Source organism: Mya arenaria, chromosome 6, assembly GCF_026914265.1.
Source record: "Mya arenaria isolate MELC-2E11 chromosome 6, ASM2691426v1".
Classification (NCBI taxonomy): Eukaryota; Metazoa; Mollusca; class Bivalvia; order Myida; family Myidae; genus Mya; species Mya arenaria.
Genome location: NC_069127.1, coordinates 57,116,941 through 57,138,915, shown reverse-complemented (window position 1 = coordinate 57,138,915; position 21,975 = coordinate 57,116,941). Strand labels below are relative to the sequence as shown.

General features: G+C 34.4%; 1 protein-coding gene across 1 annotated transcript; it reads right to left on the bottom strand.

Moving 5' to 3' along the window:
- Positions 1–4,823: 4,823 nt before the first annotated feature.
- On the bottom strand, positions 4,824–14,676 carry LOC128239217 (uncharacterized). Its single transcript, XM_052955763.1, has 10 exons — positions 14,375–14,676; positions 14,081–14,238; positions 13,343–13,449; positions 13,013–13,171; positions 11,295–12,818; positions 10,837–10,996; positions 7,705–8,025; positions 7,483–7,556; positions 6,390–7,224; positions 4,824–5,018 (listed from the first exon to the last, which is right to left on the bottom strand). The coding sequence occupies exons 1-10, from the start codon at positions 14,461–14,463 to the stop codon at positions 4,933–4,935; spliced, it is 3,513 nt and encodes a 1,170-aa protein (XP_052811723.1). The 5' UTR covers positions 14,464–14,676; the 3' UTR covers positions 4,824–4,932.
- Between the last annotated feature and the right edge of the window lie 7,299 nt (positions 14,677–21,975).

Genomic DNA, 21,975 nt, shown 5'->3' with positions numbered 1-21,975 from the left:
TTAGTGACTACACTTAATCCAGATGGCCAATATAGCGTTTAAACAGATTTGGGCTACACAATCAATTGAGCATTCAGTTGAAACATAGCATTTCTGAAAAATGAGTATCTACATTTAGCGAAAATCCATGTTTTCACATTTAACGCGTTAAGTTTTAAATTAGATTAAAAGTCTGAAGGTCAAAAAGCGATCACAAAGGTGGATGGCAATAGCCCCCCCCCCATAAAAAGGTATACAACAAGTAAGCGAACAAGCTGAAAATATGGAGAATGGAGGGGTGGTTCTCGGTTGTTAAGATAAATTCAAACTCCTCTGAACAGTTTCGCTGTTGTGCATCCAAAAAAGGCTAATTTCTGACTTTGAACTATGGACTTTTATTTAAATACTCATAGCCTATTACAGACATACAGAGTTAACAAATAAAATTCAGTAATAAAATGGAATGACGAACAATGGATACACATAACATACAAATAAAGACATGACAATTACTCTCTACAACACTTCACCGAGATATACCAATGGACAATAATGACATAAATATTTTGCATTAAAAGAAAAAAAGGAAGCTGAAGTTGGAACTTAAATAGAATTTATCCCTTAAATTTGAACAAAATAAGATAATTTTTATACAGATGTTGTGTTACACTTGACAATGTGTGGTCAAACTAAACAAAATTTAGTTGCAATAGCTACAACCTCCAAGGCGAAAATACAAAGAGGAAAATTAAATAATAAATTGTCTCGCAAATATAAACCACTTTATAAATGGCTTATAAAGTATGATTTTATTTTTTGCACAGCCAAGTTTCCGCAGTTAATCTGTGACAAGAGGGAAAAAGAAGAGTAACTCCGAAATGGTTGAAAATGTCTGGCAGTTATAGGTTATGGCAGACGGATTGATTTATAAGTTATAAATTAGATAAAAGTTTGTAGGTTATTTAGTCGGCACTGATGCAAAAGTCAATTGAAGGACCAAAATTTAAAATGATTAAAAACTTCAACTTCTATTTAGTTTTGTGGTTCGATATTGAATAATGATTCATATATCAGTTGAAGAATGAAAAGCTGTAATAAGGAGTTGAGCAAATTTTACGAAATAATATTTTATCAGTTTTCCAATAAAAATGCATTTACGTTTTCCCGGAAATGTCTTAATACAAAAAGAATATATTTATGATTCCAATTTATCGGAACTGCCAAATAAACAACGTATTTGTGTTGAATGCAGCTATTTAAAGAAAATATATATGCATTTTTGTAAACCGGAAATAAATTTCATCCACTATTTTTCATTATTTTTCTTAATAACTAACTTATATGAAATGATATCACCAAGAACTATCAAGACATTTTTGAATATAAAGTCTGTGGCATTTGACATAAAAACAAAGTAGTAATGCCGACAGACATTTCTGAAATAACGTGAATGCTTTTTGATCTAAAATGTGATAAAAACCTTTTTGGTAAAATTTGTTTAACTCATTACTTCCCCAAAACATGTCAACAAAAATATATGTTTCACTCCCAAAAAAGATCGTTCCTCAAAACTTAATGAAACATGAACTTTTTAAACGTTTTAGTTTTTGACTATCCCCACCAACTTTTGCATTAAAAAGAGATCACAAAGTTGGACGGGAAAAGCCCACCAAGGAAATGACGTGCATGTGCAAAAAGGTTGATGATTTACAAAATGATGTACAAAAGGTACAAGACAAGTTGAGTCAACGAAATTGATGCAAGTAAGGGTGGCCACACCACAATGGCCAGAAGGCATGATGTAAGAGAATACACCCCAATGATCTCAAAATGGTGATGACAGTGAATCAAAAGTAGTATTGCTGAAGGTTGGCTAAAGTATAATTACAGAAACTTAAGGAGAGACAAATCAAATAATATTATGCACGGTAAGGTGGCCGCACGCCAATGGCCAAACTGCGTCAATTGACAGTTACATGTTGCATGAACAAGCGCTAAAAGAATGGCATACAATGTAAAAATGCAAACAAGGAATAATGAGAGAATAAAAAAACAAAAGATATGAGGCATGTGAAAGTGGCCAAACACACTTTGTAAAAAATGTTCAAAATTGTAAAATGCACAATTGTGTACAAATGACATTAAATACAGCTAGAACATTTCACAAAAAGTAAAAAAACAACAACAGTATATCATTCATGGTATAGTGGCCACACACAAATAGCCAGAATGTTTCATTAGCACAGTCGTTTACTCATGGTATACAATACGACTAGAATAATGCAACAATAAGTACAAGACAAAGGAACATTTGTTTCACACGTAGTTTAAATGTACACAATAAAGTTGAGATAATTAAACCCCAATGCAAAATAACAATGAGGAAAATTATAATAATAAAATGTCTCGCAAATATAAACCTCTTTATAAATGGCTTATAAATTATGATTTTCTGAACATGATGTGTACATCCGGGCCTACAGAGCCTACGTAATCATGGGTATGTGGTTGTTGTACCAGATGGTAATAAACAGCTCGGGGCCTTCAATGGACACATGTATGCTTTCCTGCGCCGTAAATAAATAAAACAAATGCTGGAACATACACAGCCGTTGACACCCCAGACCGTGCCGAGGTATAATTATTACCTGTTGGATATCCTTGAATGATATTCGTAGACGAATACAGGCCATTAACTGATTAAGACCTTAACACGCTATCATTATTGCTGCGGATTGGAATAAGAACCATTGTTTCGACATTTCTTCCTCCTTGTTGGAATATTAAAGCATCTTATATGGGAGCCATCTTAAAATCACTAAATTATTTTTGCACATATTTGTAGCCTATAATACTCGGTTATATTTGTATTGTTTTCATCTTTGAAATAAATACCTCCTCTGACATATTTTTGCAGACGACGTCATATAAACATGTTTACTTGATATAAGTGGAGTTCGAGTGTTCTATTAAAGGGCTTTGACACCAGATGAATCACACATGAGACAGCAACATGATTATAATGTTTATTATTTAAACCATAAAAGTGATGCAGTGTCGGCCTCCTATTAGCTTGAATTGACAAATCTAGTTTTGTTTGAGGAAATACTGTATTTGCCAAATATTTGGCAATCCGATGTCTAGCCCCTTTAAGAAATAAACAACTAACAACAAGAACACTGACTTAAAACCTTTGTGACGGATTGCATATGCCGTTTCTACCCCGACATTTATGTGTGCATGATGTTATGCATTCCCATTTAACTGTGTGTGTTGTACTGTAGATGTGCATTATATTTGGATCTTGTGTTGTGTATTGTGTTATATGAATGATGTGTTGTTTGTTATATTATATTTGGATGTTGTGTTGTGTGCTTAATTATATTTTGATGTTGTTGTGTGTTGTTGTATCGGTTTGTATTATGTATTTGGATGTTATGTTGTTTGTTGTATTATGTGTTGATGTTTATTGTATGTTTTACTGCATTTGGATGTTGGCTAGTGTGTCGCCTACTGGATGTCTTACGTGTGATGTTTGCTTTCTTGTGTGTTGTGTTTTATGTTGTATTGTATGTTGCATTGTATGTTGTCTTTTAGGTTATTTTGTATTGTGTAATGTTTTTTTTTGTGTTTTCTGTGTATAGAATTGTATGCTGTTCTATCCTTGTTTTTTAATTAGAGGTGTCGTAAGTGTTGGCATGTGTTTAGTATTGTATACTGTTAAAGTGTTTGTGTGTTTCCTTTCGTGAATTGTCCTATGTGTTGTCATGTTTTGAGTATCGTTTGCTGTCAAAGTGTTTGTTTGTGAGTTTCCTTGTTTTTGTTTGAGTTGTGTGGTGTCCTACGTGTTGTCATGTGTTGAGTTTTAATTGCAGTATTAGGTGTGTGTTTGTGTGTTTCCTTTCTTTTTTGTTTTTTGTGGTGTCCTATTCGTTGTTATGTGTTAAGTTTTATTTGCTGTATTAAGTGTTTGTTTGTGTGTTTCCTTTGTGTTTTGTGTTTTTGTACTGTCCTTTGTGTTGTCATATGATGAGTTTTGTTTTCTATTTTAAGTGTTTATTTGTGTTTCCTTGTTTTGTTTCTTTTGTGTGTTTTCGTAAGCGTTGTATTGTGAGTTTCTGGTGTGTTCTTCCACTTCTTTAACTATTTGGTGTTCTATTTTCCGCAAACACGACTCTACTTCTTTTGTTTCTTAGTGCATTGTTTAGATAATAATTTAGAATTTCCATCACAAAAAATGAATTGATTAATTGATATCTACCGTACACCAACAATCACGGGCACATCTTCTGTTTCATTTATTCAAAAGCATCCAGAAAATCTTTGAGGCTTTCATGATGCAGATACAAGGCGAATTGTGATATGAATATACCAGGAGCTAATCGACATGGTTTAAAGTAATTTAATTATATTTATAAGTTTACTTACCATCAGTAAATCAAAACATTTTTTATTCTGTTACAGTGCCCGCAGGCATGCTTTTTATTTCAGTTCAAATTTGACAGTTATGGATAAAGATGAAAAATAACATTTAATGAATACACTTACGTATGGATCTTAAGTTTTAGTCTTGTACAACGACTAATAATTTCCGAAAACTGTCGTATGATTAAGCTTATATTTTGAGGATGGTTATATGCAACAACATGTACAAGAAAACGCACTTTTGCTTTGGGGTCAAATAATGATTTGAGGAATTAATGCAGAGAACATATTTAGTAATACCTTAATAAATACAATTTCACTGATCTCGGATGTAAAACAGTCAATAAGTACTGCTTATATTCCCCCCCCAAAAAACAAAACAAAACAAAAACAAAACAAAACAAAAACATGTGGCAGGATTTAACCGAATTCAATCCACATTCTACATATTTATACAGCCATTGTTGTATTCAATTCTACAAATTACACGTCGAAAGTCACGTGACCACTGACGTTGAAACGGAGAAATCACCCTTCCGCATGCTTTGTGTTTCCCACATCTTTGCCATTTTCCGTCTTAGAAACCTTTGGCTGAGGTTCGTTAACTCCATCTCCTAAAATATAATACCGGTAATAATGATATCAGGCATTATTGTAAGCTGATTTAAAGTTGTTTTGGAGGGAAGTGCATTTCGTTGATCTTGTTTAATTTTATTATTTTCCATTGACAAGAATGATGGGCAAATTTTACTGACGCATGTTCAAAATAAATATGATAATTTGAAATATAAAAAAAAACAAAAACAATAGTCGTAAGGCCACAACAAATTGATTATTTGTTCGTCGGATTTGCCGCACTTAAAATTCGAAAAACGAAAAAAAATTTATAAAACTTTTTTTTGCGCCCGCACATACTATTTGGCCGCGCATATTATTATTTTTTTTACTTCTGAATTTCCTCTATTTTCGACTTCGCCCTTTTTGAAGGTATTTCCATGCTTTCATTCCCCGCGAGCAAACTTTCCTCGTGTCAGGAGAAAATCAGGTCCGGGTAACCGCAAAACAGCCGATATTTGTTGACAGTATTTTTTGTCGGGAATATTTTGCAGGACGCACCGTTGTTATTTATTTCCGGTATTAATTTGCACCTTGCAGGATACTTTCAGTTTTCGTAAATGTAAAATACACATTTTTAATTGAAAATCAGTGTCATAGTCAATGGATTATAGTCTTCAGTAAACAACAACAGTTTCACAGCGTCGAAGGCAATAATTATTTATGTGTGTTTTAAGTAATTCATTGTTTTGTACTCAAAATTTAGTGTTAAATAATAACTTAATCAGATTTTGAGTGCGAAACTTATATTAAAATACACGGACACTCGACTTACAACAAATGAACATGTTTCCGTGAGTTATTTTTTAAGTTTTAAAATGCATTTCTCAGTTTTTAATTCTCAATGTCAAAGTCACTACAACCTTATCATTTGCTTCAAGAGGTTCAAATATAGACCTGACCAAATATTTGGAAATGCTCAAATGATGAATTACTCTTACTTGTCTAAAAAAAATTCTTTTGTGATAGTATTAAGTTATTGGTCTTCGAATAATTGCACGTTACTATGAGGAATGTTGTCTTTACAATATATCCATGCTTAAATTGAAGTTAATAGTAAAGCACTGGATCTTATTGCCATTTTTTATATATTGAGACAGATTTTCATGTGATACAATCAAAACATTTTAATTTATATTTAAACTACGAACCAATGTTTGCAATTAAAAGCATTTCTTGACATATTGCATAATATATTTGGTAAGAAATAAACTTTTTATATTTTTTTTTAATTTTTCGCCTTGCGCTCGCTCTGAATTGCCTGAAATTTAAAAAAAATGTATTTTTTTTTTCGCTCGCTCGCTCCTACTTTTTTGGGCAAAATCCGTAGAACAAATGATCAATTTGTTGTGGCCTAAAGTATATTTTACCTATGTTTGTCACCTCCACGTCACAAACATGAAAAGCTAATCTTTCTTGCGGCCCTTCCGAAATACACGCCATTTTTCTTTGCGAATGTAACAATAAACTATTATGTTCCTTCTCATCAACATCCGGATCATCGAAGCTACTAGCTTGAGACCCACAACTTGAACCAGTTATCCGGGATTGACGACGGCTCTCAGTTGAAGAACCCTTTCTCTTAAGTGAAAAACACCCAGAAGACGTATCTGACGTTTGCGACGATCTGCTTTGCTTTGATTGCGAGTTATGTCTCGTTGTCACTACATTGTCATCCTCATTTTCATCTATACCTGTATGAAATGTACCTCGGACGTGTTCATCAATACCAAATTGTCTCACTAGTACCTTTGTTTCTTCATACGTTGACGAACAAGGTGTGTCTAATTTGAGGATCTCGGACTCACCAATCGCGTTTCGGGGCTTTTTTCGTTCCGGGTCATTTTCGTTATCATGAATCATACTTTCTTCCAGTTGCTCTGACTGTGTTTCATTTATGTTATCATCAACGAACATGTCTTCTTCCATTCCACTGTCCGTTCTTTGTTGTGAGAATGTCATTTCCGATTGAATGTCAACCTCGTCACCTTCGTCTGATGTTGAGATAGTCCTTGAAGTGTCATTGGAGTCTGATTCTGAATCATCCTCAGATTCACTGGTTGAATTGTCTAGGTCTTGATCAGCGTCTGGTATAAATGAGGCCCCGGCCAGAAGTGCTTGCCGTACCTTTTCTTGCGCATCATAATCCGGTACATACCGCCGGTTTTCAGTCATCAACTTGTTGAATTTACCAAGTTCAAACTTCTAGAAAGTGAAAATAAATGAAGGTAAAGCTAAGTATAAACACAGCAGTCTAGGTTATATATCGCTTGTTCATAGACGGGAATGGTAAGTCCAATACTGTCCTCTAGCACCGACTTGAATCAATAATGATTGCGGACAAACTGACGAAGAGTATGTATACTGTTGACTACAAACACTTTTTAGACATTTAAAGTTAAAACATTAATGAGAGTCAAACAAAATTTGCTTTGTGTACAGAACTGTGTGCATTTTACATACCGCATACTTTTGTTTCGTTTTTCTGATTTCGGTCTCTTTCTGACGCAACTTCTGCATTACTTTAATGTGGTTTCCTGAAAATGTATAATACTTTAAAATACTTATAATTATTACGTGATACGAATATTTATTTTCGTGAAAACGAATGATGACGTTATTAATCTTCATAAGACAAATAAAAATTATTGAAATGACTGTGCAATTTCTTTTCAAGTCGCATACCTTTCGTATGCCTGTAGGTTCTAATTGTTGGCTGATCTAAACGTCGATCTCTCAACCACTGTGCAACGTCGCGAAAGACAGGCTCGTTGTGATCGTCTATTCGCGATGCATCACCCGCTTGCATTGCATTCATGGCTTCCTTGTACTCTTGGTCTAGGCCTGAACGTACCGGTGGTAATCCATGTTTGATAAGCTCAGCCAATTCACGAAAAATGCTTTCATCATCTGATTGCTCTATCGATGGAATTCCTCCTATGCAAATCTCACTAAGCGCTGCGTTGTACATTGCAAGGGACCCGTGAAGATATTCCTTGCCCTTTTCTGAAAATGTTTTAATTAATAATATTTGTATATTTTGCAAATTTAATTCTTATTATGCCGATGTTTAATTACACTTTCCTGCAAAATCAAACTGCTCAACTGTTCACTGCTTATGAATTGGCTAATGGGCATCTTCATTTTTCCGTTCAATGTGCACATATTGTTACGTTGAAATTTCATCAAGTAGATACGTTTTATGTGCACATACAACACACGCTATGTTTATGCACAACATATCGTCATGTGTGAGATAATGTAAGCAATGATGTTTGATACTGGGGGTGGAGGCAACAACGTCATTGACATAACATTTATAAATAAAATAGATGATATGTCGATACCAAGTTTTCTTATGATTATATAAAACGATCGAATGTTCAGGAAAGAAACAACGGACACATGTTCAGATCCAGTTTATTTATTTGAAACATTAGGCGTGCAGAACAACGCGTTTGGCAATCCTTGTGGTAATGGCGTTGCACTAATTATAGACGATCCACAGCTTGGCCCTGCAGACCTCCAACACCACAGTGGAAACTTCCGATAGCTGGTAGACCAAGCTTAAGCTTCTTGTCGGCAACGATAATATGTGGGTGAATAAACGGCGTTGTAAAATTTCCCGTCATGCAAAAGGATTTGAAACGAGTTAATGAATGCAGTGAAAAATGCCCACAAGATTAAAAAGCATATGTTCCACATTTAGTGAGAATGCATAACTGTTCATACATATGTCCGTAAGCCTTATGCAAGCCATGAAAGACACCAAATGCAAAGAGGTCGTAGGTACTCTCCTTCTCGTAATGAACTGTGCAACAAAAACCTTTATGGCAGATTGTTTCAGCTCCTGATGTCCACTTGACAAGCACAAAGTCATACCAATCCTTTGAAATTGTTGATTTAAACTCATTAATTTCTTCTCCGTACGTCCAAATTTTACAGGACCGACATCGCAGGGAATCATATCAACCTTTCAATTATTAATTGGAACATCAGAAATCAAGAGATGTCCACCGAAGGGTGTATACGGATCGTGGACATATTAAAGAGCACCTGCCGGAGTGAATATTCCGCTGCCATGAAATCGTTGTTGTTGTGAGGATATCGAATGTTACCACCCGAAAGTTGATGTCCAACAGAAAATGACATCGTGTAACCTATAGCAGAGCAATACGGCAATGTAATTGACCAGGCTGTGGGAAACCCAATGTCCGTAACAACATGGTTCCTGACACGCCCGGGATATCATATCATTATTCTAAATATTCCAAATTCAGTGTCAAATTACATGTATCCTTTTTTTTCGGTGCATTAAATTGGGGTTCAAAAAAACGATTTTGTTTGTGATACTTCGCTATAAACTTTCTGTGACGATCGTACGCCACGTTCGAATTAAACTGGTAGAATCCATCTGGTTTGCAATTCGGATCCACTCTAGCATGGCATTTTTTAATATCTCCCATATTTGCAACTACATACATGTTGTTGCGTTTGGCACGACAGCTAAGGTAGACTTGGACTTCGTCCTGTGGGAATCTCATTGGTTCATCACAAGGAATCCAGTCGACTAGCTTAGGGTCTGGAACCGGCTCGAGATACCATCTTATCACATGCCGCTCCTTGATGACGTAACCATAAATACCGTCCTCTGGAAATACCATGATATCGACACCCTAAAAAAGAGAAAGTCGTTTAAAGCGTGTAAGAAGCAAAACGAAATACAAATAAATTTAACACAGCTAAAAGCAGGTCTTACCGTATCTTAAAAACATTATATTTTAGAATGTTATTTATGAGCATGAAGTATATTATGCTCGTGATGAAATAATACGACGTAAATAACTCGAATTATAATTGGACTAGTGTCTTATTAAATAGAAATACAATGTGATAGAAGTAAAATGATAAACTTTCATACATGTTTGTCTGATACATTTTTCACTGCATTTAACATATTGTACTGAAAACATGTTTTTTTTGCATTAATAAAGCTTAATCAGACACAACAGGATCGAGATAAATGGTGGCTCTCAATCGGATCACTAACTGGATAGGGCTGACAATTAGTCCAGATGAATCTAGACCAACAACACATGTTATAATTCATAATCAATTCATTACGAAATTGGTGTACCTTTGCTCTTTCGATTTCAGCCTGCTGTTCGTATACTTTTAAACTTGCCATCATCTGCATGACGGCCATAAGGCGGTTCTTCGCCGATGGGTAGGGAAGAATCACTTTGTGTTCATACACAGCTGCGCGGTAAGTCAATGGCTTAGCCTTTTGCAATTTACCCTTAGGTATCACTTTGAGACCCGCAGATTACTCCAAATCAACTTCGTTATACACGATTGTTAGATAAAGCAAAATGTAAAGTACTCTCGTCAATTTTAATACCACAACATGCAGTACAGCGTTCGAACCGTATAGTTATGAACGTGGCTTTGTATACTATGATATAACCCTTGTAAATACAAACTTACTATAATTCAATCATACGAAAACATTCGCTCACTTAGCGTAACGCGGTTAACCGTCGCGCGACGTCAGCGATTTCATCACTACAAGCTTATGCATATCGATACGTTATATAAAGTGGCTGGTAAAACGTAATGTTTATGTTGGTTTACATTTTTTTGCCTTTTTTGTGTTATGCTAAAATATCTAATTAGTTATGCTGTTAATTTGGTAAATGACTAGTATAAGGTAACCACATACATAAATGGGACGTTATCAAAACAAATTTCAAATATATATCTTCCCTGTATTATCTTATACTAAATCAAAAACACTATAACCGGTATTGCACCCACCTTGTTCGCCTTCATCTTCTATAAGCCGTTTTCCAAGTTTGAATTTGTAGTTTGCCAGACGTTCATATGCCATTGTCAACTCAGTATGGGGAGACACGTAACGGCTAAGGCAACGTCTCCTCACCTTTTCACCGTCAGCTATTGCCTTTTCGTACTCCTTCTACAAAACCCCCAAAACAAAACAATTAAAGGTTACTCTTTATAGTTTAAAAATTTGACATCTAAAACATAAATGAAGGCATACATGCGTGATCAACAACCAAAATTCAACGACCTGCCAATTATAAACATATTCAATTACTAAAATAGAGCAGAAATTCTGCCTATGAAGAGACAAAGAGACACTTTTCATTATAAAAAAAACAATTCGTGCAGAAGAACATTGGTACAAATAGTAAAACAATGCAAACTCAATACCAATTTTTATACTGTAATGACGTAACAATTGAAAAACCTGCCTCAAGATAGTTGATTTCAGCTCTGTTTCGAAGCAAAACGACTTGTGGTGGTAAATTATCACGGCCCATACGTTTGTTGTTATCAATGCATTTGTTGTACATCTCCATAGCTTTTCCAAAATGTGTTCTTCGGTCCTTTTCATTTTTCGTGTTCAACCCAAGTTGATGTTCACAAGCTGCGATATTAGATTGGTACTCCACAATGGCAGTATGACATCTATCTTTTGTAAACTGTAAATCTTGTGCTACAATTTCTAATGCTTTTTCATGAAAGGTAAGAGCTTTATTTACATCCCCTAGTTCAAAATGTACGCAGCCGATTAAATTTTGAATTGTAGCTCTGTCAAGCTTTTTTATTATGTCCAGATGTTGAATGTTGTCACATATTGCCTGAGCAATTTCAAGATTCTTCAGAGCTATGATAAACCTTGGCTTATTCTTTTCTTTTCGGCCTATATGAAATAGCGCCTGTCCGAAGACCTTATACAGTCTTGTAAGAGAGAATAATTCGTCTGTAAGATGTGTTTGCCAACCTTCTGTTGTATACGAAGGGAATACCTTACCTGGCGTTGCAATGTCTACTTTAATTCGAAAGTCATTAAATACACCGGACATTTTTTCAAACGCCAACTCCGTTCTGTCACAAGCTAACAAGCATTCAGCTTCTTTTGACTTCCAGTAAATGTATTCGAACAGTTGTTTCTTGTTTTTTACAATTTGTGATTGATTTTCCGCAAAATACATTCTTTTATGGGGAACACATGCAAACTCTGCTGTGCTCATGACATATTCGCATCTTGAAGATGTTGATGCCTTTGTTTTCTTTGTTTTGGACAAGAAGTCTTCCAAGCGTGTGCCCCTTTCCCCTAACAGTTTAAAAAACAATTCTACGTGAGGTTTGTTCATTTCAAGTGCAATCCTTGCAGCCACTGGTGATGAGTAATTTTCCTTTCCGTAATGTTCAAATTTCTTACAAAAATACCATAAGAATTTTTCTTTCGCAATTTCAAGTTCATCTTGCATAGCTTTTGTCTTCTCGCACGTGTCATGTAGAAATCTGAGGACAATTGAATGAAGCGAGTACAACTGGTTTTCTTTAGCATTCCCCTTTCGTGTGAATGATTGCAGTTTGTCAGCTTCTATGAAATGTCTATTTTCAAGACATGTCAATTTTTGTTTAGCACATTCAGCTTCAAACTTTTTTGTCTTTTGTTTTGTGTCGAATTGAACATGCAGTGGACTAGCAATGCCCTCTAATACATGCACGGCTACATGAACATCGAACCAGTTTGTCCGGAAAACCGACAACCTGAGTAAGGAATATTGAATTTCCACAGGTTGAAGCTTGTCAAAACAATTTTGCAAGAGGCCAGAGAAGGAGTTCAGGGTGAGTGTTCGTATCGACGGGTAGGCGTTCATTGAACAATCCGGAAAATCCCTCAGAGCAATCCCCGCGACCTTTAATGCCTTCGGATTACCATTGAATTCCTTCGAGATTTTCTCGCAAAACGAACCATCAAGTTCCTAGAAAGAAAGATATATTCAGTGAAAGAAGCATGTCTTCATATAAATAAGGGGATTCTTGTGAAATAGATTTCATTGATATGGCATTTATATAGAACCAAATATTTCTGATGAAATATATCCTAACGATCTTTTATATAAAAGCTTTACTGAAAACATTTACAATGAATATTGTTATAATAACTTCAGCATACCTTATGTGATGTGGCGGAAAGAAGTTTTCTTGCGTCAGCATGATCCAGACCGTGTATTTCAAACTCAAGCATGGTGTTTTTCAACAGTGCTTTGCCGCCAAATTTCAACAATTCTTCCTCAGGACAAATCGTGGTGCCTACGGTTATCAGAAACTTAACCTGCAAGACATGGGTATTAGTGTGCGATAAATATATTCCATGAAAAGGGTTATACTTTACAAGTACATTATCGATGGTTTTTAATTTTGAATTGTTGATACCATAGATTATAAGCGATGTAATGATATAACGCGAAGGAATCGAAATGATTTAGAAAAGTAAATTCATTACGTTTTGGGAGTTAGATATCTCGTGGAAGATCGACGATAAAAGTTTACGCAAATCCGACGGATTCCTGTGGAATTGATTATCCATGTCGTCAAGCAGAATCAAGTGTTCTGAAACAAAACGACGGATGGAAACAAAATTTATATGACAAAGGAGATATAAATCGAATTATATTCTCTGTGTGTGTGTGTGTGTGTGTGTGTGTGTGTGTGTTTGTGTGTGTGTGTGTGTGTTAACTCAAGCACACTGCAAATTCGCTGTCGATTTTTCAACCTCCCCCCCCCTCGTCTCCTCTCTGTCTGTCTAATTTGTTTTGTATGTAAATAATTTAACACATACTTTCTCATAAGTCCAACTTTATGGGAATTTATCTATTACTTACATTATTTTGTAATCATACAATTTATTCGGACTGGGGTGCCCTTTTCAAAATAAATACCGGCTGATGTGCATCAGCCCCTTTAATCCAATTGGCTGTTAGTATTTTCTGTCCCATAAATAAACTCCGGATGTGAGTGCGCAAATAAAAGTATATATACACAATAATCTTTGCAAGCAATGGTCATTCATACATACATATAGCCATATTTATTCTTCACAGACCACTGATACTTGTATTGCAATGTAAAATGTGATTCAGCAATTTTTTTTTAATATAGATACGATTTAAACCACACGCAATATGTTTCAGTTCAAATCTACCATAACAAAATAAATCGTTATTGTAAAGCTGTTACATACTCGAGGTTTTTCGGCTAATTTCCACAATCATGTCAATCAGCATGTCTCTTTTATTTTGATCGGTAAGTTCTTCAAAGTGTATCTCTGACTCAAAAAACAGATCTTTGCTTAAACCATCCAAAAGGTCGTTCATAAATTGTCCTAAATTGTCTTTTTCTCTGAAAAAAGAGAACATCAACAACACTATGATTGAAATGATAGTTTCCAACATACAAAAAGACCCCACTCCTGTACACTTTTCTTACAGTTGATGAAACAAACACATTATATACCGAAACAGTCATTTCATAGTACTTTTGGCGACAAACTGTGATGTGCCAGTTGCATTTGTTGTTGTGCATCAGCCTGTAACAAATCTGGCTGGCCAGACTGGTTTTCCCCATACCAGATAATCCGCATTAAACGAGTCCTGAAATATCAGTTGAAATCGTATAACAGTCAATTGCAGCCGGCGTAATAAGCAATTTTTACCCCGTTGAATATTTCCCCCTGAGGAGTCATTTTTTGTATGTTTTACCGTAATGCTTAGTACCTGTATGTGGTCTATATTTAAGTTTGAGGATGCAACTTCAAATTGATATATTCAGGTGGGATACAGAATTCGACGTCGGAGGAGGAAAAACTTATGGGCGTTCAATTTTAACTTGCGCCCCTTCCTCCAAAACGAAATTAATTTGGTTTAAATTGTTGGCAGGGGTGTTTGGTGACAAGTTTAAAATATACGTTAAGTCAAGAACATAACTCAATACCACAACAACTATTAAATTGACCCTGGTGCTGCAAGGATCAGTTTAGGAATATTATGTTTTCATTTTAATTCCAGAGATACCTTTGTACTGATATTCGCGGTGTAAAATCTGAAGAAGTTCCTCTATGATATTCTGTCGCCCTACAAATGTTGGATCTATTTCCAAGCCAAGCTTGGAACATTTTGAAAGGTAATTTCTGTTCTCTTCTTCATATAAAAGAAATAATTTCTGGTAGTTAAAAATGCCTGAAATAGTGAAGCATGTCTATTTAAAGTCTTTTTTATATATTGATTTAAATACAATAGGACCATGTATATTTAACATGGTATGGTTTTTGAATTACGAACGTATCTGGACAAAATCTCTTGAAATGTCTTCAGTCTCTTACAACTGGAATATACTTATGCTAACTTTTGTAATTTGTGGATTTCTTTTTACATATTTAGGAGTTTAACATACTAATTATCTCTAACATAATTCAGACATGTGATTTAGCTGGCAACTGAAGTGTTGAAACAATTTTATTTATTTTTTATTTTTATTTATTTATTTATTTATTTATTTATTTATTTATTTATTTATTTATTTATTTATTTATTTATTTATTTATCGATTTATTTAATTATAAATGTATTTATTAATTAATTAATTAATTAATTAATTAATTAAACAAACATATAAATAAATAAATAAATAAATAAATAAATAAATAAATAAATAAATAAATAAATAAATAAATAAATAAATAAATAAATAATTTATGTGTTTATTTATTTATTTATTTATTTATTTATTTATTTATTTATTTATTTATTAATTCATTCATTCATTCATTCATTCATTCATTCATTCATTCATTCATTCATTCATTCATTCATTCATTCATTCATTTATTTATTTATTTATTTATTTATTTAATATTTATTCATTATTCATTTATTTATTTATTTATTTATTTTAATTTTTTATTTATTTATTTATTTATTTATTTATTTATTTATTTATTTATTTATTTATTTATTTATTTATTTATTTATTTATTTATCTATTTATTATTATTTCTTTTTTTGGGGGGGGGACTCTTTAGGCCTACCAGAATGGGGATAAAGGGGTGAAGAATAAATTATAATAAACGTTTTTTCATTGCTCAAAATAAAATTTATGTATGCGTTTTGGTTAATTGAAATAAGCTACCTAAGCATATCGAGTAGCCTGTGATGAGTTATTCAGAAGTTACCGCATCATCGACAGTTTATTCTCGTTCACCAGAGTGATGATGCTATGCGTACGTTTCAGTTTAATGAGTAGCCTTAATTGGACTGGTGTATTGGAATATTGGTTTATAGCCCCTCCATGTGCGTCATCTCTGCGTGGCAAATGATGTTATATTGGCCATCGTTTTTGACTTGCGAGAGGTGTGGTGTTAGTAGTTTATTAGTAGTTGACAGTTCAACCACCGCACACCTATCCTGGGCAGACTACCTGGCGATAAACCAGTACTAGGTGCCTTCACCTCTACAAGGAACTGACAACTTCTGTACATCTCAGGTGCAGTGGTACAGTGCAAATGATCGTAGAAAGGATTTCATTACCAATCACAACAAAAGTGACCTGGTCCGCTCGGGATTCACACTCTACCGATTGAGCTAACCGGGCGGACATCCTTATTTGGGCTCTGTGACCTAGTTTTTGACCCCAGATGACTCATGTTCGAACTAGAGGTAGAAATCAACGAGACAACATTTCTGACAAATTTCAAGGACATTTGGGCTGAAAAGATTACCTCTGGAATGTAAACAAGGTTGTGTATATTTGAGCTCTGTGACCTAGTTTTTGACCCCAGATGACCCATATTCGAACTTGAGCTAGAAATCATCGAAATAACCTTTTTGACAAATTTCTAGGATATTTAGGCTGAAAATGCTACCACTAGAGTGTTAACAAGGTTTTTTATATTTGGGCTCTGTGACCTAGTTTTTGACCCCAGATGACCCATATTCTAACTTGAGATAGAAATCATCGAATTAACCTTTCTGACAAATTTCCAGGCTATTTAGGCTGATAATGTTACCTCTAGAGTGTTGACAAGGCTTTTCCATATTTGGGGTTCTGTGACCTAGTTTTTGACCCCAGATGACTGATATTCGAACTTGAGCTAGAAATCATCGAAACAATCTTTCTGACAGGATATTTCCAGGATATTTGGACTGAAAATGTACCTTCTAGAGTGTTGACAAGGTTTTTCCATATTTGGGCTCTATGACCTAGTTTTTGACCCCAGATGACCCATATTCGAACTTGAGCTAGAAATCATCGAAACAGCCTTTCTGACAAATTTCCAGGATATTTGGGCTGAAAATGTTACCTCTAGAATGTTTACAAGAGTTTTCCATATTTGGGCTCTTTTACCTCGTTTTTGACCCCAGATGACCCATATTCGAACTTGAGCTAGAAATCATCAAAACAACCTCTTTAACGTATGACCAGGCTATTTGGGCTGAAAATGTTACCACTTAGCGTGTTAACAAGGTTTTTCCATATTTGGGCTCTGTGACCTAGTTTTTATCCCCAGATGACCCATATTCGAACTTTTGCTAGAAATCATCAAATCAACCTTACTGACAAATTTCCAGGATATTTGGGCTGAAAATTTTACCTCAAAAGTGTAAACAAGGTTTTTCCATATTTGGGCTCTGCGGCCTAGTTTTTGAGCCCAGATGACCCATTTTCAAAGTTGAGCTAAAAATCATCGAAACTACCTTTCTGACATGTTTCCATGATATATGGGCTGAAAATGATACCTCTTAGAGTGTTAACAAGATTTTTCCATATTTGGGCTCTGTGAACTAGTTTGTGACATCAGATGACCCATATTCGAACTTGATCTAGAAATCATCGAAATAAACTTTTTGACAAATTTCTAGGATATTTAGGCTGAAAATGTTACCACTAGAGTGTTTACAAGGTTTTTATATTTGGGCTCTGTGACCTAGTTTTTGACCCCAGATGACCCATATTCTAACTTGAGATAGAAATCATCAAAACAACTTTTCTGACAAATTTTCAGGATATTTGGGCTGAAAATGTTACATCTAGAGTGTTAACAAGGTTTTTCCATATTTGGGCTCTGTGACCTCGTTTTTGACCCCAAATGACCCATATTCGAACTTGAGCTAGATATCATCGAAACAACCTTTATAACGAATTTCCGAGTTATTTGGACTGAAAAAGCAGCTTCTAGAGTGTTAAAAAGATTTTTCTATTTTTAGTGTGACCTTGTTTTTCATCCCAGATAACCCATATTCCAACTCTCCCGAGTAATTACAGGGACAAACATCCTGTCCAAGATTCGTGACAATTGAGGCAAAAATGTGTCCTCTAAAGTGTTAACAAACTAAGTGTGGACGGACGACAGATGACAGACGACGGACATTCATCGATCCTAATAGCTCAGCCTACGGCTAAGGTGAGCTAAAAATAGATAATTGCACTGTGAACTCAGAAGTTAAAAAATAAGTAATCATAATGTATTTCAATATAATACAGCGAGCAGGTTTATGGTACGGCATGAATTGAAACAATGCAATAATTTTAATTTATTGAAAGTGAGTTTAATCGAGTACAAGAAGAATTGCTCAAAGATAGGTAAACGTACACAAAAACATAGGGTTTCAACGTCCCTAGTTTTTAAAAACATTGTCGGAGAGAAAGACTTGACATATCACAAATCGGTAATTAACCAGTCGGATTGTACTTTTATCCACTCGGAACCCCTCGGGGATTTCCCATAAAAACAAACTCGGATGTATAGTGACGGTTTACAAATGTCAGAAATCGGTACACTTTAAATACTCTGCAAGTAGATCGCGTAATAATTTCAATTTAGCAGTTAAACTTTATTCCTGGATATCTTAAATACAATGCAATAATACACTTCACTGGTAATCAATTTTAACTTAGATGTTCATTTAAAAGCTAAAACAATTTTATGATATATTGCGAAAATTTACGAACTATTTCTAGTGAGGTACTGGCATACACCGAGGTTGTTTTCGTAGGAAATAGCCAAGGAGGTCCGAATTCAACTCACCACAGTCCCCATGAAAGTTCAGTTCACCCATTAGGTTTTGAAGGTATTTAACAGTTCCATCTTCTCCAAGTCTGTCTTCCAAACAATGGAAGAATTTGATACCTTGACAGGTGCGCTCTTCGTTCAAAAGTTCCTTATAATGGGCTCCAAGTTTCGATTGTGACAGTATAAGCAACCTACATAAATGCATTTGAAACAATCCATGGACACTTTCAAACCGAAACTTAACTAAAACAACCATAGTACTATATATATCGCATGTTTCGGTGTTATTAAGATTTACAAATAATTAACAAGTTAGCCTATAAAAATGAACGTTTATATATATAAAGTCATTCGAAACACATTATTTGTATATAAACGTTAAAAATTTCTAAATCTAAAATAGTATTTTGAATAAGTATGAGACGAACAATTTGTTAATCCAACTGCAACGTAACTTTATAACTAATGAACTATATCTGTGTAAAATACGTTTTATGAAGTATTTTAAACAATCATCAGTATTATTTGAGGTTATAAACTTAAACAAACTCACCTATTAATGTTATCGCCCGTCAGTTCTCCAATTAATTTATCTTTAAGTTTGTCCCACGGATGAACGGTAAAGTGATCCTCAAAACTCGAAGTCTGTGTGACCAAAGTTGCTCCTCTTCTCGACTCCATAAGTCATTAATCAGCCTCCAATACCTCAAAATATGTAGTTACAAAGTGTGTTCCATTCATCCTTTCCAAGATCGTTGCAAACGTGTATCATATTTTCTTGTTTCATTTAACATCAGAAACCAAGATTGCGCTCAATGAGTGTTTGTCAGTTATTCATAAATTAAAACCTGATAACTAATCGTATTCATTTGACCTATTTGTTAACGAAGCTCAAGTGTTTGTCTTGTATTAATCTCGCCACAACTTAAATTTAATCGCGTGTAACGCTTCAAACACTCTGTATTTTAGTTCACAACGTTTTTGGAATTGTGAATTAAAAACGGATTCTGAATATTACATTCCATTGCTAATTGATGCTTCTTAGTGTCCTAAATTAGTGAATTATTATTAAGTAAAATTAAACAAATCCGATGTATATATTCAATATTAAAACTTAATTTGCACAACGTTTAACAATGTCTTTATAGTTTTTGTTAAGTTACAGATCCAACTATTAGAAATGCATGCACAAATCTGGCCTAGTTTCAGTGATAACGACCGATGACATTTATCTCATATTGCATTATTGTACCGATTAAAACTTCCTTGGTGTGCACTTGTCTTTGTTATTCTGATAACGTTTTGTCTCCAGGTGACCTTTTAAATAAATGTTTTGGTCTTACCGTTAAAAATACTTAATATCTGACGAATTGCTTGAGGGTTTTCAATTTAAAATACAACTTAAAGTGACACTCTTATTCAAAATTAATACATACACATGCACAACATACAAACATTTGAGTAAGAATCCTTTAACTACTTACTAATTAATGCATTTATGGAATCTATAAATCACTTATTACAAGATTGTATAAGAGAAAAGTATTTTAAATGATTTCCGAATGTGATCGTTGGTCTGCCCCTCGTCACCCTAGTACCAAAAAACGTCGTCGGTGAAAATAAATTAACCCAACTCATTGAAATGTCACGAACGCGTTATACGGCACATCGCTTAAGATGTGTTTATAAATGCTCAATATTTGAGTATATTTCTTAGCCTTATTTGTGAGTAAACCAATTTATAAATAATCTCAAACTTAAAAAAGAAACGAAAATAATCGTAGAGAACATTAGTAAATATACCGAAATTCTTTCAGATTGATGGAATTGTCATAGTTTGGTTTTAAATAACAGATATTATTATACCTCACTTTTGTCTACAATGGTAAAATCCCATAACCCGAAAAAGAGATATTTTGACTATCAGAAACATTTTCAACCATTTTGACACATGAACAAGCGAACATTCACTGTCTGCTTCAATATTTTAGCTTAATCATGACGTGATCGCCTCCCTTATACACATACAGCATACTTATGCCCTCTGTAATTCTGTAATTTTGATATCATAGGGTAAAATAATGTTAACATAAGAGTTTTCAGATGCATTACCGGTAAGACTATTTTTTTGGTCCAGTAACATGAGCGAGTCACTTTAATCTGGATATAAGATTATCCTTCGTTATCCAGCCGATATTTCATATATCTATTTAATATTTGTTCTACTCATCATAGCGATATGCAGAACACATATTAAAATATTGTTTGGTGAACGTCGCTGAAAAGAGTCCATAACTATTGTATCCATGGAAGGATTATAATGAGCATCTTCAATGTAGGACATGAAACGCATTTAACTACTGTATATCAAAGTCAAGGCAACAGGACCATGGGAGGCATCCACAGATTGTGTCCGCTATGTATTAACTTGACCGGTTTCCATCCAATCACAACCAGATAAGGTCGTATTGTTTGTCGCCATACTATCTTGAAAAAGGTTGACTTGGTCACAAACTAGTTCAAACCCCCTATAAATATTAACATTTTACAGACCGTTCCAAGGCGGTACCTTAAAATTCTTAAAAAAACACCCTAGTTTTATTTATAATATATGTAGTGTGTTGTTTGTGGAGTTTTGCGTTGTTGATCCATGTTTCTGGTTTTCGATTGTTTGTTTTCGTGTTCTATGTCATTGACGACTGTGCCATTTAAGGGCCTGCATCGATGCAAAAGTGAGTGGGGAATAACAAAAACTCAAACGTTTAAAAAGTACATAATTTATTTAGTTTTGAGGAACGATCTTTTGTTGGAGTGAAACAGATATTCTTGGCGACATGTTTTGGGGTAGTAAAAAGTTAAACAAATTCTATAAAAGAAAAAAATATCAGATTTTGGACCAAAAAGCATTCACGTTATTTCGGAAAAGTCTGTCGACATTATTATTTCGTTTCCATTTCAAAAAGCCCCCAGACACCCTATTCAACAATATATTGCGAGTTCTTGATGATATCTTGTCAAATTATAAAGATATTCAGAAAAAAATAATGAAGAGTAGCGGATGAATTTAATTT

What these genes read in the sequence shown, in the direction of transcription:
- LOC128239217 (XM_052955763.1), bottom strand. Translation starts at nt 14,463, where the DNA reads ATGGGGAAAACCAGTCTGGCCAGCCAGATTTGTTACAGGCTGATGCAC. An exon ending in TTTCCGCCACATCACATAAG is followed by an intron (nt 12,819 to 13,012) that starts GTATGCTGAAGT and finishes CTTTCTTTCTAG; the next exon opens with GAACTTGATGGTTCGTTTTG. An exon ending in CTGAAATCAACTATCTTGAG is followed by an intron (nt 10,997 to 11,294) that starts GCAGGTTTTTCA and finishes GGGGTTTTGTAG; the next exon opens with AAGGAGTACGAAAAGGCAAT.